Source organism: Amblyomma americanum, chromosome 5 (genome assembly GCF_052857255.1).
Source record: "Amblyomma americanum isolate KBUSLIRL-KWMA chromosome 5, ASM5285725v1, whole genome shotgun sequence".
In the NCBI taxonomy this organism is placed as follows: Eukaryota; Metazoa; Arthropoda; class Arachnida; order Ixodida; family Ixodidae; genus Amblyomma; species Amblyomma americanum.
Genome location: NC_135501.1, coordinates 189,834,614 through 189,859,677, shown reverse-complemented (window position 1 = coordinate 189,859,677; position 25,064 = coordinate 189,834,614). Strand labels below are relative to the sequence as shown.

Sequence of the window (25,064 nt, the reverse complement as noted above, 5' to 3'; positions counted from 1 at the left end):
CAGTGGTTAGGGCGCTCGACTACTGATCCGGAGTTCCCGGGTTCGAACCCGACCGCGGCGGCTGCGTTTTTATGGAGGAAAAACGCTAAGGCGCCCGTGTGCTGTGCGATGTCAGTGCACGTTAAAGATCCCCAGGTGGTCGAAATTATTCCGGAGCCCTCCACTACGGCACCTCTCTCTTCCTTTCTTCTTTCACTACCTCCTTTATCCCTTCCCATACGGCGCGGTTTAGGTGTCCAACGATATATGAGACAGATACTGCGCCATTTCCTTTCCCCCAAAACCAATTATTATTATTATTATTAGGATATAACTTTAAAAAAAGCAGTCGACACTGGGCCACGATCCGCGGAGTACTGTATTACTCCGCTAGCCATTCACAAAAGTAAGCGAAATCAGCTTTTTAGTGTTTGAGTTTCCTAAACAAGTCAGGTATCAAAATTTTAGAGCTTATAAACTTTTCTCTCGTTATTAGCTTCTTGTTTAGGTGGCGAGAGAAGTTTTAGCAACGGACTACTTTTATGTCGTGGAGGAATTCTGTGCGCCGGTCCTAAATGTGGGCGGAGCTTAGAACATCAGCTGTACACTGAGCGCCATCTTGGAGAGCGCGCGGCAACGAACAATATAACACAGATGCCAACAGTCCCGAGAGGGCGCTGAAAGTTCAAGCTCAGTTGAGTCGTTCAGCAAAACAAATGCCATTTCGCCGGCTAATAAGGATAACCGTAAGTTATCGATCCCTCCAGAGGACAGCCGTTTACGAGCAGCAGACCGAACGATAACGCACAATGGGAAACCGCGACGGCATGCACAGACCACAGCGTCACGCGGGCTCGATTAGTGGAGAGAGCATCGATTAGATACAACAGCGGACGGGGCGCGCCATGTCCCCGCTGAGATTCCAGCCAATAGAAAAGATAGCGGGAGGGCGCGACACGCGTGCCATTCTTGTCGTTTTTTTCGATTACGTATCGGATGAAAAAAAGCGCGCAGCGCACACCTATACCACACCGCCCGCTGTTGCCACGAGCCAAGGCATGCCGCAGTCTTGGCGTGGGTGCTGGTTCTGACACGTGTCGGGATGCACGTGCATCTATTTCGGCGTGTGCCCGTGTCTTCTGGAGAAAGCAAGCGACTCGTCGTGTGTCCTTCGAGTGGTACATCACGGCCACATGTCGGCAGCCGAGGCTGCGCGGAGCTTCAAGGAGCAGAGGAGCCTGGGTAATATCTCAACGTGCCACCAGTCAGATACGTCAAGCACGTAATATAGAATTCAGGACTATTCGATTGACGGTAGATGACGCATTCGCGTGCAGCTGTCATATTTGGTCTCGTTAACGTGTGGGTGTTTTTTTTTGTGTGTGTGCTACATGGCCCCGATAGACGTTTCTCACTAGAACCGCGGCTGTTAAAATGCAAAACAAGCGTGAAAGCCGTTGTTGCTAACCGTCACCAATCGCCCACAAAACCGCTCGATGTCACGACAGGTGTTTAGTGCATTTAGATTTCGCTGCGTCCTGTCACACTTAAGGCTTGGTTTAACGAGGTCGAAACTTTGTGTAAAACTATATTAAGCAATCGGTGTTCATCAACTGCGACACTAGCGCGCAATGCGACTGCTGAGGTCTAGGGGCGATTCGCGGTATAGTACGCACAGTGGCATAATTGTCTGTAGAGAGGACTGCCACAATTTCAGAGACGCTTGCTTCAGGAGACCACGGATTAACTTTAGGCACAGCTCATGAGTTGCTCAAGCTGTGTCGTATAGTGTCGCCCCGCAAATGCCGTGTCGTGTATTCTCCCGTCAGAATGCACAAGTCGGAACTAGGAACCAGAACCTGATAGTGGGGCGCAAAGAAGATCCCGCAGTGTACCAGTTCAATATGTGACTGTTTTGACTGACGCACGCATCGTTCTGATAAGACGTATGCAGATTGCGCGTGCAAAGCAGAATTGCTCGCTTCGGAAACCCATCTCGATTTACATATCATCCCCAGCACGTTCTACCCAGATAACAAGCGCGTGCCGACTACAGTTTAAACAACGATAGAAGCGCCCAAGAAAGCAATGTTGGTAACTTTAGGCACAGCTGAGTTGCTCAAGCTCTGTCGTATAGTGTCGCCCCGCAAATGCCGTGTCGTGTATTCTCCCGTCAGAATGCACAAGCCGGAACTAGGAACCAGAACCTGATAGTGGGGCGCAAAGAAGATCCCGCAGTGTACCAGTTCAATATGTGACTGTTTTGACTGACGCACGCATCGTTCTGATAAGACGTATGCAGATTGCGCGAGCAAAGCAGAATTGCTCGCTTCGGAAACCCATCTCGATCTACATCATATCATCCCCAGCACGTTCTACCCAGATAACAAGCGCGTGCCGACTACAGTTTAAACACCGATAGAAGCGCCCAAGAAAGCAATGTTGGTAACTTTAGGCACAGCTGAGTTGCTCAAGCTCTGTCGTATAGTGTCGCCCCGCAAATGCCGTGTCGTGTATTCTCCCGTCAGAATGCACAAGTCGGAACTAGGAACCAGAACCTGATAGTGGGGCGCAAAGAAGATCCCGCAGTGTACCAGTTCAATATGTGACTGTTTTGACTGACGCACGCATCGTTCTGATAAGACGTATGCAGATTGCGCGTGCAAAGCAGAATTGCTCGCTTCGGAAACCCATCTCGATTTACATATCATCCCCAGCACGTTCTACCCAGATAACAAGCGCGTGCCGACTACAGTTTAAACAACGATAGAAGCGCCCAAGAAAGCAATGTTGGTAACTTTAGGCACAGCTGAGTTGCTCAAGCTCTGTCGTATAGTGTCGCCCCGCAAATGCCGTGTCGTGTATTCTCCCGTCAGAATGCACAAGCCGGAACTAGGAACCAGAACCTGATAGTGGGGCGCAAAGAAGATCCCGCAGTGTACCAGTTCAATATGTGACTGTTTTGACTGACGCACGCATCGTTCTGATAAGACGTATGCAGATTGCGCGAGCAAAGCAGAATTTGCAAGAGTGGCAGATCGGGCTAGTTGGTAATTTTCCATAATGCGATACAGCGCGAATAAAGACGGGGACGCTTCGTCCCCGTCTTTATTCGCGCTGTATCGCATTATGGAAAGCAGAATTGCTCGCTTCGGAAACCCATCTCGATCTACATCATATCATCCCCAGCACGTTCTACCCAGATAACAAGCGCGTGCCGACTACAGTTTAAACACCGATAGAAGCGCCCAAGAAAGCAATGTTGGTAACTTTAGGCACAGCTGAGTTGCTCAAGCTGTGTCGTATAGTGTCTCCCCGCAAATGCCATGTTGTGTATTCTCCCGTCAGAATGCACAAGTCGGAACTAGGAACCAGAACCTGATAGTGGGGCGCAAAGAAGATCCCGCAGTGTACCAGTTCAATATGTGACTGTTTTGACTGACGCACGCATCGTTCTGATAAGACGTATGCAGATTGCGCGAGCAAAGCAGAATTGCTCGCTTCGGAAACCCATCTCGATCTACATCATATCATCCCCAGCACGTTCTACCCAGATAACAAGCGCGTGCCGACTACAGTTTAAACACCGATAGAAGCGCCCAAGAAAGCAATGTTGGTAACTTTAGGCACAGCTGAGTTGCTCAAGCTCTGTCGTATAGTGTCGCCCCGCAAATGCCGTGTCGTGTATTCTCCCGTCAGAATGCACAAGTCGGAACTAGGAACCAGAACCTGATAGTGGGGCGCAAAGAAGATCCCGCAGTGTACCAGTTCAATATGTGACTGTTTTGACTGACGCACGCATCGTTCTGATAAGACGTATGCAGATTGCGCGTGCAAAGCAGAATTGCTCGCTTCGGAAACCCATCTCGATTTACATATCATCCCCAGCACGTTCTACCCAGATAACAAGCGCGTGCCGACTACAGTTTAAACAACGATAGAAGCGCCCAAGAAAGCAATGTTGGTAACTTTAGGCACAGCTGAGTTGCTCAAGCTCTGTCGTATAGTGTCGCCCCGCAAATGCCGTGTCGTGTATTCTCCCGTCAGAATGCACAAGCCGGAACTAGGAACCAGAACCTGATAGTGGGGTACAAAGGGGATCCCGCAGTGTACCAGTTCAATATGTGACTGTTTTGACTGACGCATCGTTCTGATAAGACGTGCGCAGATTGCGCGTGCAAAGCAGAATTGCTCGCTTCGGAAACCCATCTCGATCTACATCATATCGTCCCCAGCGCGTTCTACCCAGATAACAAGCGCGTGCCGACTAGTTTAAACAACGATATAAGTGCCCAAGAAAGCAACGCACAGTGTCACTTGCATCCGCGCAAACTCTGCGTGCTGGAGTGCTCCTGCAGCCTACTTGCTTGTGGGTAGTTCTTCAGCGGTTTCAAAAGCTGTTATTGTGTTAATGTGACGCCGCGGCCGTAGCCCATACGCGTCATCATTTTTTCTGCGAGCTTGGTATACTTCCAAAGGTGACAAGCATGCCGGTAAAGATTGGCGACGCAAGCAGTGCCTCTAAGGGTAAGTTGCAAAGCGAGCATGAAGCAAGTGGCAGGAGACCCGCCGCGGTGGCTCAGTGGTTAGGGCGCTCGACTACTGATCCGGAGTTCCCCGGGTTCGAACCCGACCGCGGCGGTTGCGTTTTTATGGAGGAAGAACGCTAAGGCGCCCGTGTGCTGTGCGATGTCAGTGCACGTTAAAGATCCCCAAGTGGTCAAAGTTATTCCGGAGCCCTCCACTACGGCACCTCTTCTTCCTTTCTTCTTTCACTCCCTCCTTTATCCCTTCCCTTTATCCCTTCCCGGTTCAGGTGTCCAACGATATATGAGACAGATACTGCGCCATTTCCTTTCCTCAAAAACCAATTATTATTAAGTGGCAGGACGGCGCATGCACCGAAGCGTAGCGTTCTGCGCATGCCCCAAACGCGCGATTTCACTTCGCGCGCGCTCTGCAAGCTAGCGAAGTTCAACGAAACCGAATTTTTTTTATAACCAATATTTCGTTATAGACGTGTAAACAGCTTTCCAGATATATTCAACGATGCCGAAATTTCTTCCTTATAACCCATTACAAACGCATTTGCATCAGCTTGACCGCAATTATTGTGCGTGCTGTGCGTGCTGCTGTATATATTTACAACGGGAAAGTGGGCTTTGTCATATAGCAACTCGTCGGACGACTGATGTACAGTTAACGCGGCTAAATTTCAATGGGCCGAATTTGAGTTGCAATACATCCATTATTTCTCTGTGCTCTGTTCTATAAGCAGCAAGCGGAGAGGAATTGTGCACGACACGCCGCGCTCATTTATGACTCAGTGGCGAGAGCAAAATTGTACGCTTTGTTGCATTGTTTCCGGGCGTTGATATGCAGCAAGAAACGTCCATTATCATATTAGAATGCACAGTCCGCACTGTTTTCCGGCTCCCATTCATTGTTCCCACATTGCTCAATCTGTTTGTCAGGCTGTCAGTGTTCGGTAGGTTGGCCGAACACAATGCCTGTTAACGTGTAAATGCTAAATTAACAGCCCAGTTTTTGTTAAATTCAGGAAGACATGAAACATGGAACGCGCTTCGATTCTAAGCACCCTCCCGTTGTTCAAAATACCCACTCGTAGAGGTTAACTCGTGTTGATAAGGTAATCGAACTGTCATATGGTATGGTTCCCCAGTGCGATTAATTAACGCAATGGGCAGGTAGGTGTAGGGCGTTGCAGAAACGAAGAAAGGTATGCGCGAACAAGCACATGAGGTTAGGAATTAACTTAGCGGCGGGGATAAAATGGCCGTAGCCGACACAGGACATGGTTATTTGGAGGCATATGGGAAAGGCTTATGACCTGTAGTGGGCGTAGTTACGCTGATGATGGTCATGAGCGTACGGGAGTGCGATGTGAAGTTATCTGCGCGAGATGCCATGCACGAAACCGCTAGAGCCGGCAGTGATCGCTCCGGTACTTTAATTGTTACAATGACATATCTTGCGACCTGGGAGCGTCGCCCAGTATCACGCGACTCCGGTCCGACTCTCAGTGCTAGTGATGACACCGTAGTTGCGTTAACAAAAATTATACGGGTGCACTTAAGTCTGCTTAGGTGCAGTAATGCGGAACCATTTCGCTTACTGCGCGTCCTACCTCTCTCATACGCATCCGCCATCTCGCCTACTCGCGCGCCCTCTGCTGGACCAGCGCTGTACATTGCGAAAGGGGTTTCAGTGGGTAACGCGTGATGGCGCTACGACTGCTTTTTTGTTCAGTTCGTGCGGACACGGTCTGTTCTCAACTTCCGTCCACAGCGCGTGTCCACAGCTTCCGGTGACGCCACTAATGCGCCAAGAAATGCTTTCGCATTAATGTATAAGTAGATGCACGTTGTGGCCATCTTACCTCATCGCGCGCAGACGCAGCCACCGCGCACGAGTATTCTCACGTATCGCGACTATACGTTTCCGGTACCGTACGGCACCAGCACAGCATGGGCTCGGAACGATGGCACATGCTCATCCTGCCCTGGTAGTTCCTAACAGAAAATCTTATATACGTTGTGTGGACTTGCTTTCATAGTTTCTGCATACAGCCTGCTGAATATGTCAAGACTTTTGTATGGTAGCGAGGCCATACAGGGTGCCTCGGTGGAATCAATCCAGTTCCTGGTCAGCTAAAACTCTCCAATGACAGGCTGTGTCTTACACCTTAATTGTATTCCCGGGGTTGTAATGTGCAATCAAGTGCCCACAGTACAGCAGAAGGCGTTTTCTTCTGTGCCACACACAGGTGCGCTATTTCAGTGTCCCGACTAGTGACTAAGCCCCAGTAACCGTGGCAAAGTGGAGACTCGACGCACATGCTTTTGAGTGTGGAGGTCAGAAGGCCCATCGAGAGAGAATGCACAACATGCCACTGGCTGCCACCTATTGTTTTCTGCCGGCAAAATGCCCATATCTTCCTCTTTGCTAAACGCTATCGCGCCCCACTCACCCAAGCATTGTCCTTGTTTCCCTTGCCTACGTACTCTGTGGAAGTCGACCAAAGCATATGACCAGGCTTGTGAAGAAAACTTGGCGGACTGGACAACGCACACATTTTTAGACGAAGCAGTGAGGCACCACCCTTTGTGCTTGAAACTGCCGTCATAGTGATGTGCACCTGTGTTTTTGACACAAGGGTGAAAGACTGCTGTGCAACCTCAGGAGGTGGAACATATCACTAAACATCGTTCACACTGTGTTGCCTGAGGGCTCACTATCAAACTGAAAGGCGCATGGTGATAAATTTACTCTTGAAGTTTTTACAAGATACTCGCATTCTATCTAGTAGTAGTAGCAGTAAGTAGTTTTATTAAAATAATAATAAAAAGGAAGGAAAAGATTCTGCCATCGATACTAAAGCACCTGAGCTGGGGCAGCGAAAATTCAATATATCAGGCAGAATGGAGAAATCAAATGAAAGGGGTGAGGGGACAGAAAGAGGATTCTAGCAGAGCTACATTTCTTTTTTAATGTGAAACACATGAGCAGCAATTGCTGACACGGTTACTGTAAGGCTAATCGCGCCTGCTCTTCTGATTCACCAGTACGGGCCGTGGAACTCGCAGGCTGCGTGGAAGTTAACGTCAGAGTCGTGGTTGTTATTTGGACACTATTTGAATGCTGTGATGAAGACATGGCTTCAACATTACCGGGGGTTTATTCCTGACTGCTATTCTTCTGGCTGTGCCACATCATTAGCTTAATAATTAACACAAAAGAAAGATGCAATAATTTTCTCAATCTGTCTTGCAAACAAGTGCAAAACAAATGCATTACAAATGGGAGTTGGTCAAATGTCTGAGGGCTGAGATTGGGTGCATGCCAATGAATAATTACTCCCATATTACAAATCTACTCCACCTTGGGGGATTCTCCTAAAACATTTGACCAACACTATTCCCACTTCGAGTTATTGGTCAATTCGCTCTCGCCCTACCATAAGCTTACCGTCCCGGTTAGCTCAGTTGGTAGAGCGATTGCTTCGGTGGAGCGGTGGTCCCAGGTTCGAACCCCGGACCAAGACGAATTTTTCTTTAACTGCGAAGTTTCTAAGAAAGCTGTATGGCTTTCCTTTGTGCCGAATGGCTGAGCTTGGGTGGATGCCAATGAGTAATTACTCCCTTATTACAAATGGGAGGGGCAACAAGAAATTTGTATGAAATATAAACAAAGCAGCATGAGGGCACTATGGTAATACACAGAGAGAAGTTATTATACTTAGTTATGTTTATTTCAATATCAATTTGATTACTTGTGCTCATGCATGATAAGGGCTGGACATCCAAGTTGCTGGAAGTCCTCATTTTTATTCCCCTCACCAAACACACTTTGAAAAATATAGAATAGCATCAGCAAGCAAGCTCAGCTAAAAGGATGTGGTAGGAGGAATAGTCCTGCTCGTTTTGCGAAAACCATGTCATTTTGAATTTTACCCCTCTTGTCATTTCCTAATACATTTAAAAAACTATTTCTTGCTATATCATAACTGTAATGCATGGTAAGATGTGTGGGGATTACCAAAAAGCAGCATATGGGCTGAGAGTTGCCTTATTGGAAGGCTCCAGACAATCTCAGCCACCTGGGGTTCTTTAAAGTGCACTACACAGACACCGGCATGTCTTGCGGTTTGCATTCATTGAAATGCAGTCACCATGGTCAAGATCTGATCCCTTACCGTCGGCCTCAGTCGCCGGACACCACACCCATTCAGCCACCACAGCGACCAAGTTCAAAGGCACCACTACTTCAGGGACCTATTTCATGATGCCACCTCACAAATGCTTGTTCCACCAGATAACCTTTTGTTGAATCCATGCACCACAAGCAGGTTGCGCAATTCACAACCGATTTTATTTAACAGAGGGAGAAAACTTTATTATTCAAAGGCATTTGGGGCATGCCCCTGGGTCCCTGCACGACTGCACTGGCAGCCTGGCCAGTTGCGATGGTCTGCACAGCCGGGTCCTCCGAGTGCAGCAGTCCTCCCAGGTCTTGAGATTCTCTAGGCCTTGCGGGGGAGGGTCCGCCGGGCAGAGGGAGAGGATATGGAGAGAACAGGCGAAGGGTTCTGGGCATAGGACGCAGGCAGGAGTGGGGAACGAGGGATGATAGTGGGCTACGATAAGGGGTGAGGGGAGAGGTGTGTGTCTGTAGTCGCCGCCAGAGTGTTGCGTGTTTGTTATCTAAAGAGGGGTGGGGCGGGGTTTACTTAAGAAATAACTCAAGAGTGGGATAGCAAAGATAATTTGCAGCTCTCATACCGAAGGCTTTTTTGTTAGACCTGTTGTGTTGGGTTTTATAGTGCATAAAAGGCTAAAGCCATCATGCATAAAAATAGGGTTGAGAGGTCAAATACAGCCTTTTAAGTTAGAAGCTAAGTAATGGTGGTGGCTGCAGCATATTTTTAAGTGGTGCTAAACCTGTATATTTTCTTTTTTTCTCTTGCAGCCTCAAGAAAAGAGGAGGTCACCAACATCAGGCAACGTTTCCCATCTAAGATACCGGTAAGCTATGCATTATATTGACTGCTTCTGCATCACCAACAAGTGCTTTACAACTAACTGTCGCCTGTAGGCATGCAGTAGAAGAGTGTCTACAGCTACATGAATTTAGAACATGAAACGGTTGTACAATGCACTAAACCGGTATCAATATAATTTTTCTCTGGTGTCCTCACAACTTTGCTCTTATTATAAATAAGTTTGGCTTCAATTATGTTCAATTAAAGCAATCATTTAAATGGTGAATAAACTGTATGGTACACCACGTGGGGTTAACATCTCAAAATGCACAAAGGACTACAGTCAAACCTGGATATAACGAAATTGAAAAAAGTTCGCAATTTTTCGTTATATCCAGGTTTTCGTTACATGCAGTTTTGGGTTAAGACTGGTAAGGATTATGCCAAAACGAAATAAAAATTCGACAGATATCAATTCAAGTGAACTCGCCATTCAAAGAATTTATTTAATAGAGAAAAACTGCGTAATTTTCGCTTGCTGTTTTTGCCCGATCGAAGCCACTACTCGGCGCTCCAAGGAAACTAAGGCATCCATGGCTGCTTCATCGTCCTGCGAGCCGACGAAATGGCGCAGAACGTCCACCGCGTCCATCAGTTCCCTCGCTGTGGGAACAGCACAAAACGTATCAGGCTCTGACGAACCGTCACCTTCAAGGCTATCTTTAACGGTTTCGACAAGTGCCGCATCAGTCATCTCTTTCGTAGCCACGGCGCCGTTGTCCACGAACAAAAAGTTGCACAGCTCGACACCGTCGGGCACCGCACCGTTCATGCGTAGTTCATCCCACGCTTCTGCGACCTCGGGTGGGCTTGAAGGTTCGTCTTCAGTGACTGTAGCTTGAATGGCCTTATTTACCTGAGCCTTGGCGAAGCAATTGGTGATCACTTGTGATCCGACCTCTTGCCACGACGCAGCAAGCATTTCGATTGCTTGGTAGATATCCACTTTTGTTGGCCATTCAAGGCGGATGTCCAGGAGCATCTTCTGTATCAATCGACGCCGGTAACAGCATTTAAAGCTGTTAATAACCCATTTGTCTAAGGGCTGTACCAGAGAAGTGCAGTTAGGTGGCAAATGCTGCAGCTCGACCTTAGAAAGCTGTAGGCCTTCCACATGGTGCGCGGAGCAGTTGTCAAGCAGCAAACAAATGCTGCGAACTTGTCGCTTGACATCTTGGTTGAGCTCCTTCAGCCAGTCGTAAAAATTGCCCGCGACATCCAAGCTTTGGAGTTTGCCACATATTTTACTGGCATCCGCCCTGTTCCTTTAAAACATCCGGATCGGGCATTGCGGAAAATAACAAACAGGATTCGCTTGTCGCTGGCATCAGTGTTGGCGCAAAGCAAAACCGTCACGCGGAGTTTAATTTGCTTTCCACCGCGGCAGTCTTCTCCTTTCAGTGAGAACGTGCGGCTCGGTAACATTTAAAAAAACAGGGCCGTCTCATCAGCATTATAAATGTCGGCAGCTTCATAGTGGCTGAAAATGCCGGGAAGCTTCTTGGCCACCCACGAGGCAGCAGCATCGCTGTCTGCGGAGGCAGACTCGCCAGATACCACTTTTCCGACGACACCGTGCCGGCTTTTAAATCCTTGTAGCCAGCTGTTACTCGCTTTGAAGTCGTCGTGGCCCAGGATACAAGCAAAATCTATGGCTTTCTGCTGCAAAATCGCGCCACTTATGGGCACGTTTTGTGCTCGTCTGTCCAAAAACCATGCAAACACGGCGTTGTCCACATCAGCATACGTCGACGTCTTCAGTCTTTTCTTCTGGGCGCTTGTGCCCGACTCCATCGCACTGCGGATGCTTTGTTCTGCAGCAAGAATGGTTGACAGGGAGCTGGCTGGTATATTGAAGCGGGCAGCGACATCCTTCTTTTTTTCGCCGGCGGTAACCGCATTCAAAATCGAGAGCTTATCTTCAAGCAACAAAACTTTGCGTTTCCTCACAGCAGAACTCATCGTAACGAACCGACACCGTAAACACACACCAACACACACACGTCAACACGCTGACGAAGAAGGCTTACCATAACTGCGCCGCAACACCACGAAAAATTTGTCATAGTAGTGCCACCTAGTGTCAAGCTACAAAATGAAAGCTTAAAAGTTGCTACGCTTGCCACGGAGCGGCGATAGCGGCGCTCAACATCATCATCATCACTGAGGTCTGCTTGTTTGCTGCGATTGCAAGCGTTCTGCTCGCGGTCTACTTTACCTTTTAATATAAAAACTTACTTAAACAATATTCATTAAAGTTGCGCACTGCCCGGTCAAATTTCGGGCAAAACATTACAAGATACAGCTCGATGATCAGAGCCACGGATTCGTTACATCAAGGTCAACTGCCGCAACGAGTTCGTTACATGGAGGTCGCCTATACATGGGCTTCAATGGGGGATGTGCTGGGGAATTGAAAAATTTCGTAAAATCCAGGAATTCGTTACATAGAGGTTCGTTACATAGAGGTTCAACTGTATAAGAGAAGTCACAAAAGAAGTTCAAGTTAATTTTGATCACCTGAAATTCTTTAACATGTATTGATGCACAAAGCACATGGACGTATCGCATTTTGCCTCTATGAAACTTGATCACAATGGCTGGCCTTCAATCCTGCAACAGTGGGCTCAGCAGCTGGGTGCCAGAGCTACTAAGCCACCATGGCATGAATAAACTGTGATAAATGAATGACTGCATAAAAGGTGGTGAAAACGTAGCCGTATTTTGCCTAACTGTGTGCATATTGATAAATTCCCACTAAGGAGCTGACGAAAATTTGTTCAGTAGACTGTATCAGAATACTGTATACTGTGATAAACCAGTGCAATTGTTCTCACACGCTGCCAAATGAGTGCGCAGTTGTAGGTCACACTAAGTTGAAATTTCATGTCCTATAGGTGGTGATAGTGCGCACACCAAGGACTTAATCCCCATGCAAGCAAGCTAAATTGCACCACAGGACTGTATGACAAAGATGGCACGGCAACACTTTATGCAGGTGATTGTGGAACGATATGCCAAAGAAAAGAACCTCCCACTCCTGGACAAGACAAAGTTCCTGGTTCCCCAAGAGCTCACCATGTCCCAGTTTGTGTCCATAGTGAGGTAAGCTTCACTGCACAAACCTGCCATTGCGAAATGGGAAGTGATGCAATTTCTACCACTGCGATCGAGAATTAAAGCATCCTAAGCACCAAATAAAGAACATGTGGTGTTATACGCACAGGTGGTATAGTATATAGAAGTTTTCTATGGTAAGGTCATCACAGTGCAACCACGAACGGCATACTGCATGTTCAGCTGCTTGCAGTGTCAAGGTTCAAACACTAGAATAATATCGTAAGAAAATAGACACTTTGCACCAGTAATGGCCAGGAGTCGCTGAAATGGGCTGCCAACCTAAACCAAGATATTGCTTTACTTCACCTAGCAACAGCCACCCTAAATTATCAAGCATGAAATAAAAAGTTTCGCTTGGTGAACAAACTGAAATAAGTCCTGAAATGTTGACATATCGTTGGTAAAAGAAATGTAAAGCAAACTTACCTTTTTTATTAAAGCTAGCCACAAGCTTAACTCTGTACAGGCTCTGCATTAATATTTGTGCAATGTGCTATGTGGCTAGCTCAAAGCATAGCACGTGGACATACTCTAAAGCCTGTACTTTCCGAGTTCGCCCTAGGAGTACAGACGTGTATACAGTCGAGCCCACTCATATTGTTCCGAGTTATAACGAAGGCTCACTTATTACAAGCGAGGTTGGTACTACTGCCAAAATATTCATTAAGGCAATGAGACTTCGCCTCATACAACTCGGTAAGAACGAATAAAGAGGCGCCATAAACTTAGCCTCGCAGTTGAAAAATGCATCTCCGGGCGCCCGCGACACCCTCCCCCGAAAAGAACCTGAGGACCCAAAAACGCAACGAAAAAGGGCGAGACATTGAAGGCAAAATGGCACAGCTTTACCATATGCTGCCGACGGAAATGCATGCCTTGAAAGGCAGCAGCACCTAAACTGGTGAGACCGGTGAGACAGGGCAAACATTTGTGTTAACATCCTGCTGTGCACAAGGAGGAACAGCGACCGGCGGCGGCCCTTTATCATCGGAAATTCTCATGCACTGCGATATTTTGGGCACAAGTTTTTGTATGCTAGAGGCTGAACATAAAGGCCTGAATAATGTGAGACTTTTTGTTTCCATGTGACAATCGTGAGGCCAGGCAGGCATTCCAATGGCGCTAGGGGTATTGCACACGATTTGCTCATCGAGTAGCTTGTTGAGTTCGGCCATGACATGGTGAAAAAATAAAAATAGCTCATGCTTGATAAATTTGCAACAACGTGTTGCCTTCTCTGGTTGCGGTGACAACGTATGTCTCGCCACCATATGTCAAGTGCAAGCCAGCCACCGGACATGGACGTCATTCATGTGCTCGAGATGTCTTTTCAGCGTTGCATCGTTCAGCTCATGCTGGTAGAAATTTACAAAGGGGAGGGCAACGTTGCGGTTCGAATATCTATGTTTGTTGCTGTGGAAATAATTAAGGCCATGTAGATAAAACTGACTGCAGAGTGCATGAGCAGTTGCTTCCGTAAAGAATGCTTTATGGTCCAAGGAGCTACTAAGAATACTGTTTAATATCCATGTGATCAGACGCATATGGATTTGTAGCAGTGTAACAGTTTCTTAAGAACGTTTCATCCACCAGAAAGATGACATATTGTATCTGGCTTGGCCAGTGTTGGGTTGAAAACGTTGATTGTACTGCTGAATCATGGGTGCCCCCACAGTATAGTGGCTAGATCTAGCCATTGCAGCCATGATACTCTACACCCTGTGTAAATATTCCTTTACTCTAGCATTCTATTACTTATTTAATAAATTTAGCATAAGTGAATGTTCAGCAGTAAGCTCATATGGAAATTAGCAAAGCATTCCTTTCAGGTCTGCCTTTGAAAAAGTCGTACTGTTACAATTTAATCCAAGTTTTCGGCCCAACACTAGCCAAGCCAAATATGAAGCCTAATCTTCGTGACATGCCGTTGGTGGATGAAGTGCAGCATTGCCAGTTTGCCCGCTGGGTACTTATGAGGAACCCTATGGCTTAAACCATACCAAACAAACATTTAGGCTACCATAGAGTTTATCAACTTTTGAAAAAGCAGTAGCATACTGTAGCCCCTCTTCAGAGCTCCTACACATTACTGGGTATAGTCATAACCACCAGATTGTGCTTCAATATTACTATTAGTCTATCAGAAACTAATTTTTTTTAATTGTTTTTCCATGCCTGCACTGCTCTGTCTGCCTCAAGCTCCTGCACTCACAAAATCGGTGCATGTTTGTCACTAAAACTAGACTGTTTTCTCTCCTTAGAAACAGGCTGCAGATCAGTGCTTGCCAATCCTTCTACCTTCTCGTCGATAACAAGAGCATGGCCAACCTCTCCAAGACACTGTCAGACGTTTATGCAGATTGGCATGATGAAGACGGCTTCCTCTACATCACTTACGCATCTCAAGAAATGTTCGGTGTTTAGAAGGGGGAGGCCAGGAGAAATTTACGTGCATTTTATGCCCTTCCTATTCACTTTCAAGGCACTGCTTTTAAGTTTATTTACAAGCCTCACTATCATTCTCACTGTTGCTGACCCTCACAAATCTAGCAAGAGGTTCAGCTCGCACAGCCTGACTACTCATGCCTGTTGAAACTTTTGCTAGCACAGCAGTGAGGACAGAATCCACCAGTTCCCATCCTGCAGAATCTCACATTTAGGAAACTGAAGTACAACAACCATTTTGTTTTCTGAATGTTTCATAACATCCTTTCATTGTCCTCTATTGTAACTGCCATGTGCATGAAGCAAATAAAGATTTTATGCATCCAGTTTATTTCAATCCAAAATCAAGACAATAAAGAAAGGACTGTGTGAATGAGATACAGATGGTGAAGAGGGAAAGATGGATGAAAAACCCAGACTAACAACTTTACAATGTGTTAGTCTACGTCTGTGTGAGTCTTTGCCTCTTCGCCTTCCATGCCTCATTTGCACAGTTCTTTCTTCGCATCTATAATGGACCAACTAGCCTGACAAGTTCTACTCAAGACAGTCCTTGACACACAAGCGTCACAGTCTGGCAACCAGCACTGCAAGCCCATGTTTCATCACACCACACTTGCACACTCAAGAAAACTGCACAAAAAATTATATGCAGAGAATATTTGGAACTTTACAGAATTTTCTCAAAGTAGTGGTAGTGTCCCATTTAATTGCAATGGCTGCAGTTTTAATACAGAAGTTTGCTACTATGATTTATTATGCCAACCAACTTGCAGCAACATTTTCAAGAAAGCAAAACATGAGCACTTCCCACATATTCACATGTTGCTGCAACAATATATTAATCAGGCCACTTCAAAAACTGATGTATGCAAGTTAGTGCCTTCTTACTTATTTGACAAAACTGGCAATTCTTAACTGTACTAAACTGCAAACTCATGACATGGCTGCTAACCAGATCAAGATCAGTAGTGCAGCAAATTACAGTTATCAATTTCTATCTAAGCCTTCTGTTACAAAGCTGCTACAGCAATATGTTGCACCACTTTTTTGTTTGCCACAATACTTGCACAGCAAACATATCTAGAATTTCACAACAAGGCAATACAAGGAAATTGAGTGAAAGACAGAGATATGGTTTATTTTTTTTACAAGCTATGAAAGGTGAAGTTGTTGATGACAGCTCATCCACACACGTGCCTCAGCAAGCATTCCACCCCAGATGTCACAGGTACGTCTTGGCGAACAGACTACTCCGGCTGATTAATTCTTCGAGCGCCTTCATTCAGTACGTCCTGAACTGCCTTGGCAAAGCTGACCTGTGCACGGATGGTGTTGATGTACTGGCTGTAGGAAAGCGTGCCATCCTGAGGGTTGCTGGGGTCCGGCTTTGTGGCCACAACTGGCACAGGCAGGTACTGGTGACTGTCTCGCAGCTGCAGTGAACACTCTTGGATGGTACGCTGCAACAATGATGGGATTTAGCTTCATCTAGCCTTGACCATCAACAATGCCACGAATTGTTTCACTTCCAGCAGGGACCCATTTCACAACGGCAAGCAAGCATACCACATTCAAATGTAACGCTTTCTTAATTTTCACTCCCTGATGTGAAGCACCGTACTGTAATGGCATACCACTAATTTAGAAAGTGGCAATCATTTTTACAGCACTAGCTGATTTAGCCAATCATTTTTACAGCACTAGCTGATTTAGCCTATACTCCGTTTAATACTAAGCAGGCAATGCTGCCAAAGCTAGCGCGCCTGTTTGCACAGGCTAAGTCCTTGACCAAAAAGTAATTCAACATAATCAACATAAAACCAAAGTGAATACAAACAAATTTTGTTGTGGAGAACCTTAAATACCATGGCTGGCACCTCCTGGACTTCATTTTAACTTTATAGTTCCCCTGATTTCCCCTGATCCCTATTTCCCTGGAAATAGTATCAGAGGAAATAGTTCCCCTGATTTCGCATTGTTGGTGTCCTCGTCTTGTCTGCAAGCCCGATTCTATGGAAAATAAGTAGACAACCATATTAATACATATAAAGCTGCTGACTTGGGCAGGGCCACCCTTTGGCCATTCTATAGTAGGACACAACTTAAAAAAATAAACAGCAGTTGGTAACACTCGGCCACAGTCCACGACATTCTGTATTACTCCGCTGGCCAATTAGAACAGTAAATGAAATCAGCTTTTTAATGTCTGACTACATTAAACAAGCTATGGCATCAAAATTTCATAGATTAATTTTTTCTTTCTTGTGAGTAGCTTCTAAATTATTTAGGTAACAAGAAAAGTTACAACAGCGGGCTACTTTTTCGTCGTGGAGGAATTCTGTGCGGCAGTCCTGAATGTGGGTGGAGCATAGCTGCAGATTTAAATTGTATCCAACTATAGACTCTGTCTCTACCCTGTGGCAAAGGCCAACTAGGGCAACTGAATTCAAACCAGACCCAAGCCCAGGCCATAACACAGAGTGCACTCAGTCACCCTGAATCTGCCCCAATCATTCACAGGCTACTGTGGCTATGTGCGCTTGTTCCGCAGCAGTCATGCGTGGCGCCATCATTGCATCAATTGTTTTCTGAACTAAATAGTACTGATCACTCAACAACGGTAAATGCATGGGACTTTTTTTTTTCATTTGGCCTAATGGAAAGTTGCCCCTCACATTAAGCTGCAGTCACACTAAATTTGAGTAAATACGGAATATATAACTATGAAATATCTGCTCTCTGCTGTGGTGCAACACTGTGCCACAAACAGCTCAGTGCCACTCACATGCTGGCAAAACCTAGAAAAACAGCAACCTTTGCCATACAATAAAAAATATCGACTCAATAAAGTTTGCATACAGTTCCCTCCCTATGCCTTGATTCGCTCTGCATGTATTTGAATCCTTGTATTTCGAGCCTTAGAACAGACCAACTGGCTCATGAACACATAGTAGACAAATAAGTTTTTCAACTTGCATCATAAAACCAAACTGTATGGTCTGCAACACAGTGACACGAACAGGCAAGGAGGACAAGCTACTGAAACAAAGAAAGCACACTGCACCACTTCCAATTCATTATCATTGAAATTTTTGCATGAAATTCAGTGAATTAATACTTGCCACATTATGGCTGTTCCTAGTGATAAACACTTCCTAAGGACAGCATTCAACAAAAATAGGGGCTTAAATTTTTCTCGAGACCCATATACAAGTGCGTAACATAAATTGCACTTCTCACAATAGGCAGCTAAGAAGGGCAAACGCAATTCCTGGTTGCACTGGGTGCAAGCCTAAATGTGTAAAAATGCAATGTTCACTTTCTTGTCCCTAATACAATGAAAAGTGTAAATTCTGGGGTTTAATATTCCAAAGCTACACATGGGCTATGTGAGACACTATAACAGAGTGCTCCGGGTTAATTTAGGCCACCAGGAGTTCAATGTGCACTCAAACTTTGCTGAAAAAGATAACTTATGCTAGATATTTACCATAACTGCTCGGCGCAGTCGTTCAGATACAATCCTTTTCAGCACCTACTATTTTAACCAATCTGTATCCTCTTTGGTGGCCTGAACACTGAACCCGTTCCATTATAGGTTTACGGGCTTTCACGTCCCAAAGCGACTGAGGCTGCGAGGGACGCCATAGTGAAGGGCTCCAGAAATTTTGACTACCTGGAGTTCTTTAACGTGCACTGACATCATTCAGTATACGGCATCCCATGGCTTAGTGAGAAGACATTAGCCACCATTTAAAAAAAAAAATGGGGCGCTGCTTTAACACCAACTTTCGTTCACCGGTTCACATTGGTTGCGCGTGGCTTCCTTGTAAAACTTGTTGGGGATCGCATATTTTCAAAATCTGTAGCACCACTCGAATCCATAATCTACATTTCTTTCCACGATGAAATTCTACACCTTTAACCTCGGGTGGTATTTATGAGCAGCCATAAAGTATCAAAAGTCCTGACAGCAGAAATGACATCTCTGTCGCTTACTCCTGCAATTTCTCTAGGAGTCCAAATACGCTCAAGAATGCCTCGGTAGTATTTGCTCCGGCGTAACGTCAACGAGGAAATACGTACAAGATTCAGCTCGATCTGGTTGCAGATCGAAAAGAAATCTTCGAGGGCCTTGTCCAGTCTTGGAGGTGTCGACTCGTCCGATGTGGTTGCTCGCCTGCAAGGTGAACACAACAGTTTACACACAGACATCAACCTAGTTTCAGACGTTACTGGTTCCGAAAGAAAAAGCTCACACTCCGTTGTCCACTGCTGCTGTGTGATATATATTCGTAGCTGCCACTCTCACCAGATTCTGAAATGCGGAGGCAGAAGTAAAATCAAGAGCCTGGAAAAGTTCGGACAGTACAAAGACGGCAGGCACAACTCACCGAGAGCGCGTCTTTCAAAGACCAAACCAGCGCCTTCACTTTAGCGACGTTGTCAAACTTGACCTCGGTTGTAGATGTTTGGCTTTGCGAGGAATGGGCTGCTTGAGGTTGGCTTGGGTGCTGAGACATGGATGGACCTGGGGGTCCGCCGGGCGGGCCGGCAGCCCCAGCAGGCAAACCCTGCATGGGAGCAGCCATTTTCACACACAAGGAGGAGGGAAAAAAAACGCGCAAAACAAAACAACCCCGTAGAGCCAATGGGGACGATTTTGAAATGCGACGGTGGCGGTGCCTGGGAGTTGGCGGTAAAAACATAAATTGCTCAAAACTTTGCTCGCTATGCTTGCGCCGGTCGCTGTCGTCTGCTGCCACTGCGCTGCAGCGTTGCCCGCGGCGGCACTGGCGGCGCAGACGCGTTGTGTCATTGACTCCAGCCGCGTTTGCTGCCAGATACCAGGATCGCTGCAATCGTTCCGACCGTGGCGACACTTATGGCGCGGACGCGCAACTTGCAACATGCCACAGCACTGACAACGCTGCCAAAGACGTGAAAATAGTGCGCAAATAGAATTCACGTCGTTTATAAAGATCGGATAACAAATTTACTGTAGCCACGGCACGTATTTTCGCCACGAGTGCAGTTGAATATCTATTTTATACTCTTTAAGTGTTTATTCGCTTATAATTTATTACATTTATATGTTGTTGTTTTTTTTTAATTTGTGTCAGGATAAATTAGCTTTTTACTAAGCACTTGAGGTGGCGCGCAGGTCGTTTTTGTTTTTGTGACTGTTCGCCGGTGCCGGCAAAGTTGGCCGCAAGTGCTACAAGTAGCGAGTGTTTAGCAGTACCGGCATGCCAGCGTGTCGTTCTACGTGGTAACTTTGCTCCAAAATCGCTTTGTGCACAAGCAAGGCAGCTGCGAGTGCACTGTGAAACGAGGCGGAACTAACAACGTCGGCGTGGTCAGCGCATTCTACGCGCCCAAGCCGCCTTCACGATGACTACCCCAAAGGCACCATCTTACATCGGCTCTGTGAGATTAATATTCGAAGCAGGTGAGATTAATGTTTATTCCATATTGCTAAATCGGCTTTTTCTACTTTCCGCAGTAGAGAGCTTCACTAGATCGTGCTCTGTATGCAACGTTGCAGGTACGAAGTTAGAGGCCAAGCCTCAAACTGCAGCAACCGCTGCCACGTACTTTCACCGCTTCTTTCAAGAATGCTCTCAAGAAGACTATGACTTCTACGTAAGTGTTGCTATTCAGCTCTTAATGTGAGCTTTCATGCTGTTTTGCAACTTGCATCGGTTCTTTTTCTCCTTCAAGCTCGTGGCAGCAACAGCGATGTATTTGGCCGGCAAAGTCGAAGAGGACCATCTCAAAATACGAGACGTGGTGAATGTATTCCACAAGTGAGTACGGGAGCGCCCACCCTAGAAGGCCTTGTCGCAACTAATTGAGAGTCCCGTTTTTTAACACAGCCCCACAATGCATCTTTTCAGTCAGGTTGCAGAGCTGTTAAGCGTAATTCATGTAATACTACATTCCGGTTAACGTTTTGTATTAAACGCACTGTTTCGAATTATCGGAAGACAGTCAAGTGGTGACGTTTCACAAGCCTGTTATCTCACATAATTTGCTAACTTAGCTTCTGAATTGGTGCACAGTGTGCTTCTATTTGGTACCGTTGAGACATCCACACCTCTCAGAAAACCGCGAACATCGTAACAATTGCATTCTACTTTGTTTGCGATTGCCAACATGGCACTCTCACTGCAGGAGTGCCTATCCCAAGTCGGATCCCTTGCCACTGGCAGAAGAGTACTGGTGCCTGCGTGATGCCATCGTCCAGTGTGAGCTGCTCATGCTGCGGGTGCTCCAGTTTAGAGTTTCTGTCGACCATCCACATCGGGTGAGTTTGCCGTGGCATTGTGCACTCATCGCAAGTCCTCGCTGTCAAAGACAGCTGCAAATGTTTCAACTCGAAGCCCTAGTCTAATGGGATGTGCTATGACCAATACCTTTTTCATGGGTGTTCGTTAACACTGTGAACACTGGTTTATGTAAGCATGCACATAAACATTCACAACCGCTGCAGTGGCTCAGTGGTCTTGGTGCTTGGCTGCTGACCTGACAGGCACGGATTCGATCCCGGCCGCAGCGGTCGCATTTTGATGGAGGTGAAATGTTAGAAGCTCATTTACTCTGCGATGTCAGTGTACGTTAAAGAACACCAGGTGGTCGAAATTTCTGGAGCATTTCACTACAGTGCCCCTCATAGCCTGAGTCGCTTTGGGATGTGAAACCCCCCCATAAACCTAAAGCATAAACAAACATTCACCTGAGCAGAACATGCCCGCAAGACAGGGTGGATCCAGTAGCAACGGTGCATTCTGCTCTGAAAGGTGCAAGTGAATCAATAGATGAGTGCTATCAAGGTGCAATGCAACTTTGACATGTTGTAGACATGAGCAGCAGAAGCCGGACAATCTGCTTTCCAAGAGAGTGACTGCAAGGCACGCAGTGGATGTTTGTGTGGTTGTTCTTTTTTTATGTCGTAATTTTTTTCTTCCTGCTTCTTTGTATCTTCCCTTCAGTACCTGCTTCACTATCTCCAGTCACTGACTGACTGGCTGGGTCCCCTCACATGTGGCGGTGGGGGCGGAGCACGTGGTGGTGCTCCATGCCAAATCCCCCTGGCCCAAGTTGCGTGGTCACTGCTGTGTGACACGTACCTGCAGCCAGGCTGCCTGCGGCACCCACCGCAGGAGCTGGCAGTGGCCGTCCTCCAGGTGGCACTGCTTGCCTATGACGTGCGGGTTCCGCATGGAGAGGACAGCGTGCTAAGTTGGTATGAGACACTGTGCGAGAACATGACTCGCGAGAAGCTTGCCGACCTCATCATGGATGTCATACAGGTCTACGACGCCGAAGGACAATAGTAAACATTACCATTGTGAGCCGAAGCAACCCAGAGTGATTAGTACATAACTGGAACTTGTAAAAACGGGGTTGTGGAAAAGTTCAGTGACATCATCGTGGGTATCATAAGTCTACAACCCTGAACAACAGTAATAAACATCATTGTCAGCTAAAGTAGCCTGGTGTAAGTGGTCAGTAGAGGTTGCTGACTGCACATTAAACTCTTTTAAATAACAACAATCTGTCTATTCTTGACTTTCTTGTCAACTGTTTGTTGCAGATTGTTTGTTGTTAAAATAAATGCCTGAACATTATTGATGTGCAAACCTTTTTTAAACTTGCATGCAATCTAGTTCTGCAACGAAGTTAAAAAAGCTCACTCAAACATTGGTAATGTTCACGTACATTTTTTTTGCATGGGCTCAGCAACTTGCGAATGCTAAAATATGTAGATTCACACATCTTGTACTGAACGAGTAAAAAATCATTAAATAGTTTAATATTTCCAAAATTCATAATGTAAAATTTTGCCAGAAACTTGCTCAGGAGAAGTGTAATTTAGTCTGTGAAAGAACAGCAACTGGGAGAGACCGAGAGACCTTTCCTGAAGTTTTAGCACCATTTCGAAGCCTCTCGCATGGTTGCAGAGGCCACTAAAAATTGAGCACCAAACATCAGTTAGGTTGGCTTCCCCGCACAGCACCACCAGTACACGGCGGCAACAGGTCGAACGCCAGCTGGGGTAGTTTCCTGGCCTAACCGCAGGCGTCGCATGAGAAATGAGAGGCTAGAATAAAAGCTATCACAGTTTTCACCACCTCCTTGACAAGCAACATGAGCAAGGGATGGCTTCTGGAAGGCTACAACCGATCATGCCGCTGGTTCCAGGGCACTATCGACGAGTGTGAGAGGTGCAAATGAATGTCCACTGCCTGGCTATGCATGCCACTATATCTTCTGACGCGGCGTTGGCAAGGGCATGGTAAAGCATCAACTACAGGGCAAGCACTTACCACACCACCACCAGTCCACTCGTGTAGTAAGGCAAAGCCTGCCACCTGTCATCCTAGTGGGCATAGCTTGGCACTCAGCAGTTCAATTAACCGTTTTAAGGCAAACCGCTTTTTATATAAAAGCAAGAATTGCATGCTTTTGTAAAAATATTAAGGAACAGTCCAGTATAGCCAAAAACTCAGAATATCCATGTTCGCTATATCAAGGTTTGAATGTAACAGGCTAATTGTTGTAATGTGAAAGCCTTATATGGCTCATCAGGAAGTGAGCCCGGCATTTGTCCAGGAAAAGTATCAAAACACATGTGACCTCGTGCCTTCATCAGCAAAGAAAAATAAGATTTCATTTTCTGCGCTTGTCCTGTTCCTTACATGCTTATTCCTGGTCTCTGTTGTAGCGCAGTAATAGTTTATTCAGTCATGAGCCAGTACCAACTAGCCCAACCTGCTGCTCTATCAAAAATTAGGGTCCGTATTCCGAGTTTGTGTCATAATGAAAAGCGTCATAATCTGGCGCAGTGGCCAGGCCTGATTGGTCGAAACGCCGGTAGTGGATGTCGGTTCGGTTGCGACTGTGAGCGGCGGCAGGTTGTCACTCCGTTGTGGTTGCCGCAGCCCATGGTCCGCTATGCGTTTGATGTCACCGGTCCTGTTTCTTCGAGTCTTTTCGCTGCATTCGACCCACCACATCTACTTCCGGCGTTTCGACCAATCAGGTGTGGCCACTGCGGCAGATTATGACGTTTTTTATTATGACACAAACCCGGAATACGGACCCAAATTTCTTCCATATGTGCGGGGAATTTAACCAAGGACCTTCAGATTGCAAAGCAAGCACACGAACCATACAAAGCCTCATTGCTTCTTGGCGAATGAAGGTGAACCTAGTGTATGTGTTGCCTTACGGCTGTATGCTAATGGTAGGCATGTCATTAAAGAGGAAGGAAAAAATATAAATTTAAAAAGTTAATTTTTTCGCCTTCAAAGCACATAAGTAGTATTAAAAGAGTATGCAACTTTCAGCAAAAATATTTTTGTTTGTGTTTGCAGGAAATTTTCTGAGCGTACATTAGAAATAGCTTTATGACTACTCTCATAAAATTTCACTGTTATAATGCCAGAAAATTGTTCTATAATATATTTTTTTTTCTGCATCGCGTGAAAAGGCTGTAGAGTTAAGAAAAAGTGGCAGAAGGTTGGTTTAACATTCACTGCATTCCTACTAGCAAGCTACAGGTCAAGGCATTTTTAAAATTTTTGTTCTTGCAAAGCACAATGCACAAATTGTGGTTTTGAATTATTGCGATGTGGTGTGCATTCACATTATTTGAATGATAAGAAAATTTCATACAAGAAATTTAATATTCTGAAATTTGAAAAACAAAATGTCTTGACGTAGGAGTGCAACAAAACTAATGGGGTCAAAACATAAAACAACCATGGAGAAATCCGCTTCGGAAGATGAGCAACTAGGCATAACACCGTAAAGGAGAAAAACACCCATTGCTTGAGCGTTTACCCGCAGTGCACAGCTGCCGTGGTTCACAAAACAATTTTTTTAGACTACTTGCCGGTCGATTTCAGCAATGAAACTTCGGGACTGGATGAAAAACTAAGTGTAC

At 46.0% G+C, this 25,064-nt stretch overlaps 3 protein-coding genes across 6 annotated transcripts in view; 2 read left to right on the top strand and 1 right to left on the bottom strand.

Moving 5' to 3' along the window:
- The window catches only part of LOC144133272 (microtubule-associated protein 1 light chain 3 gamma-like), a 37,547-nt gene extending 22,114 nt beyond the window's left edge, over window positions 1–15,433 (top strand). Inside the window, exons 1-4 of one of the 4 annotated variants that reach the window (XM_077666217.1) lie at window positions 960–1,261; window positions 9,469–9,524; window positions 12,540–12,646; window positions 14,923–15,433. In XM_077666217.1, coding sequence (XP_077522343.1) covers window positions 976–1,261; window positions 9,469–9,524; window positions 12,540–12,646; window positions 14,923–15,085 — 612 coding nt within the window. In that variant the 5' untranslated portion in view covers window positions 960–975 and the 3' untranslated portion in view covers window positions 15,086–15,433. Of the gene's footprint in view, window positions 1–959; window positions 1,262–4,032; window positions 4,507–9,468; window positions 9,525–12,539; window positions 12,647–14,922 lie in introns of those variants that run through there. The other 3 variants (XM_077666219.1, XM_077666220.1, XM_077666218.1) reach the window with 3 other exon arrangements.
- A 788-nt stretch (window positions 15,434–16,221) lies between these two features.
- ix (mediator complex subunit intersex) lies at window positions 16,222–19,740 on the bottom strand. The gene is made up of 4 exons (XM_077666221.1): window positions 19,504–19,740; window positions 19,369–19,427; window positions 19,196–19,289; window positions 16,222–16,569 (listed from the first exon to the last, which is right to left on the bottom strand). The coding sequence occupies exons 1-4, from the start codon at window positions 19,699–19,701 to the stop codon at window positions 16,357–16,359; spliced, it is 564 nt and encodes a 187-aa protein (XP_077522347.1). The 5' UTR covers window positions 19,702–19,740; the 3' UTR covers window positions 16,222–16,356.
- Window positions 19,741–20,288: 548 nt separating this feature from the next.
- On the top strand, window positions 20,289–22,669 carry koko (cyclin Q). The gene is made up of 5 exons (XM_077666211.1): window positions 20,289–20,561; window positions 20,658–20,755; window positions 20,834–20,919; window positions 21,287–21,419; window positions 22,105–22,669. Exons 1-5 carry the CDS (start codon window positions 20,504–20,506, stop codon window positions 22,447–22,449), a joined length of 720 nt encoding a protein of 239 aa, XP_077522337.1. The 5' UTR covers window positions 20,289–20,503; the 3' UTR covers window positions 22,450–22,669.
- Window positions 22,670–25,064: the final 2,395 nt, after the last annotated feature.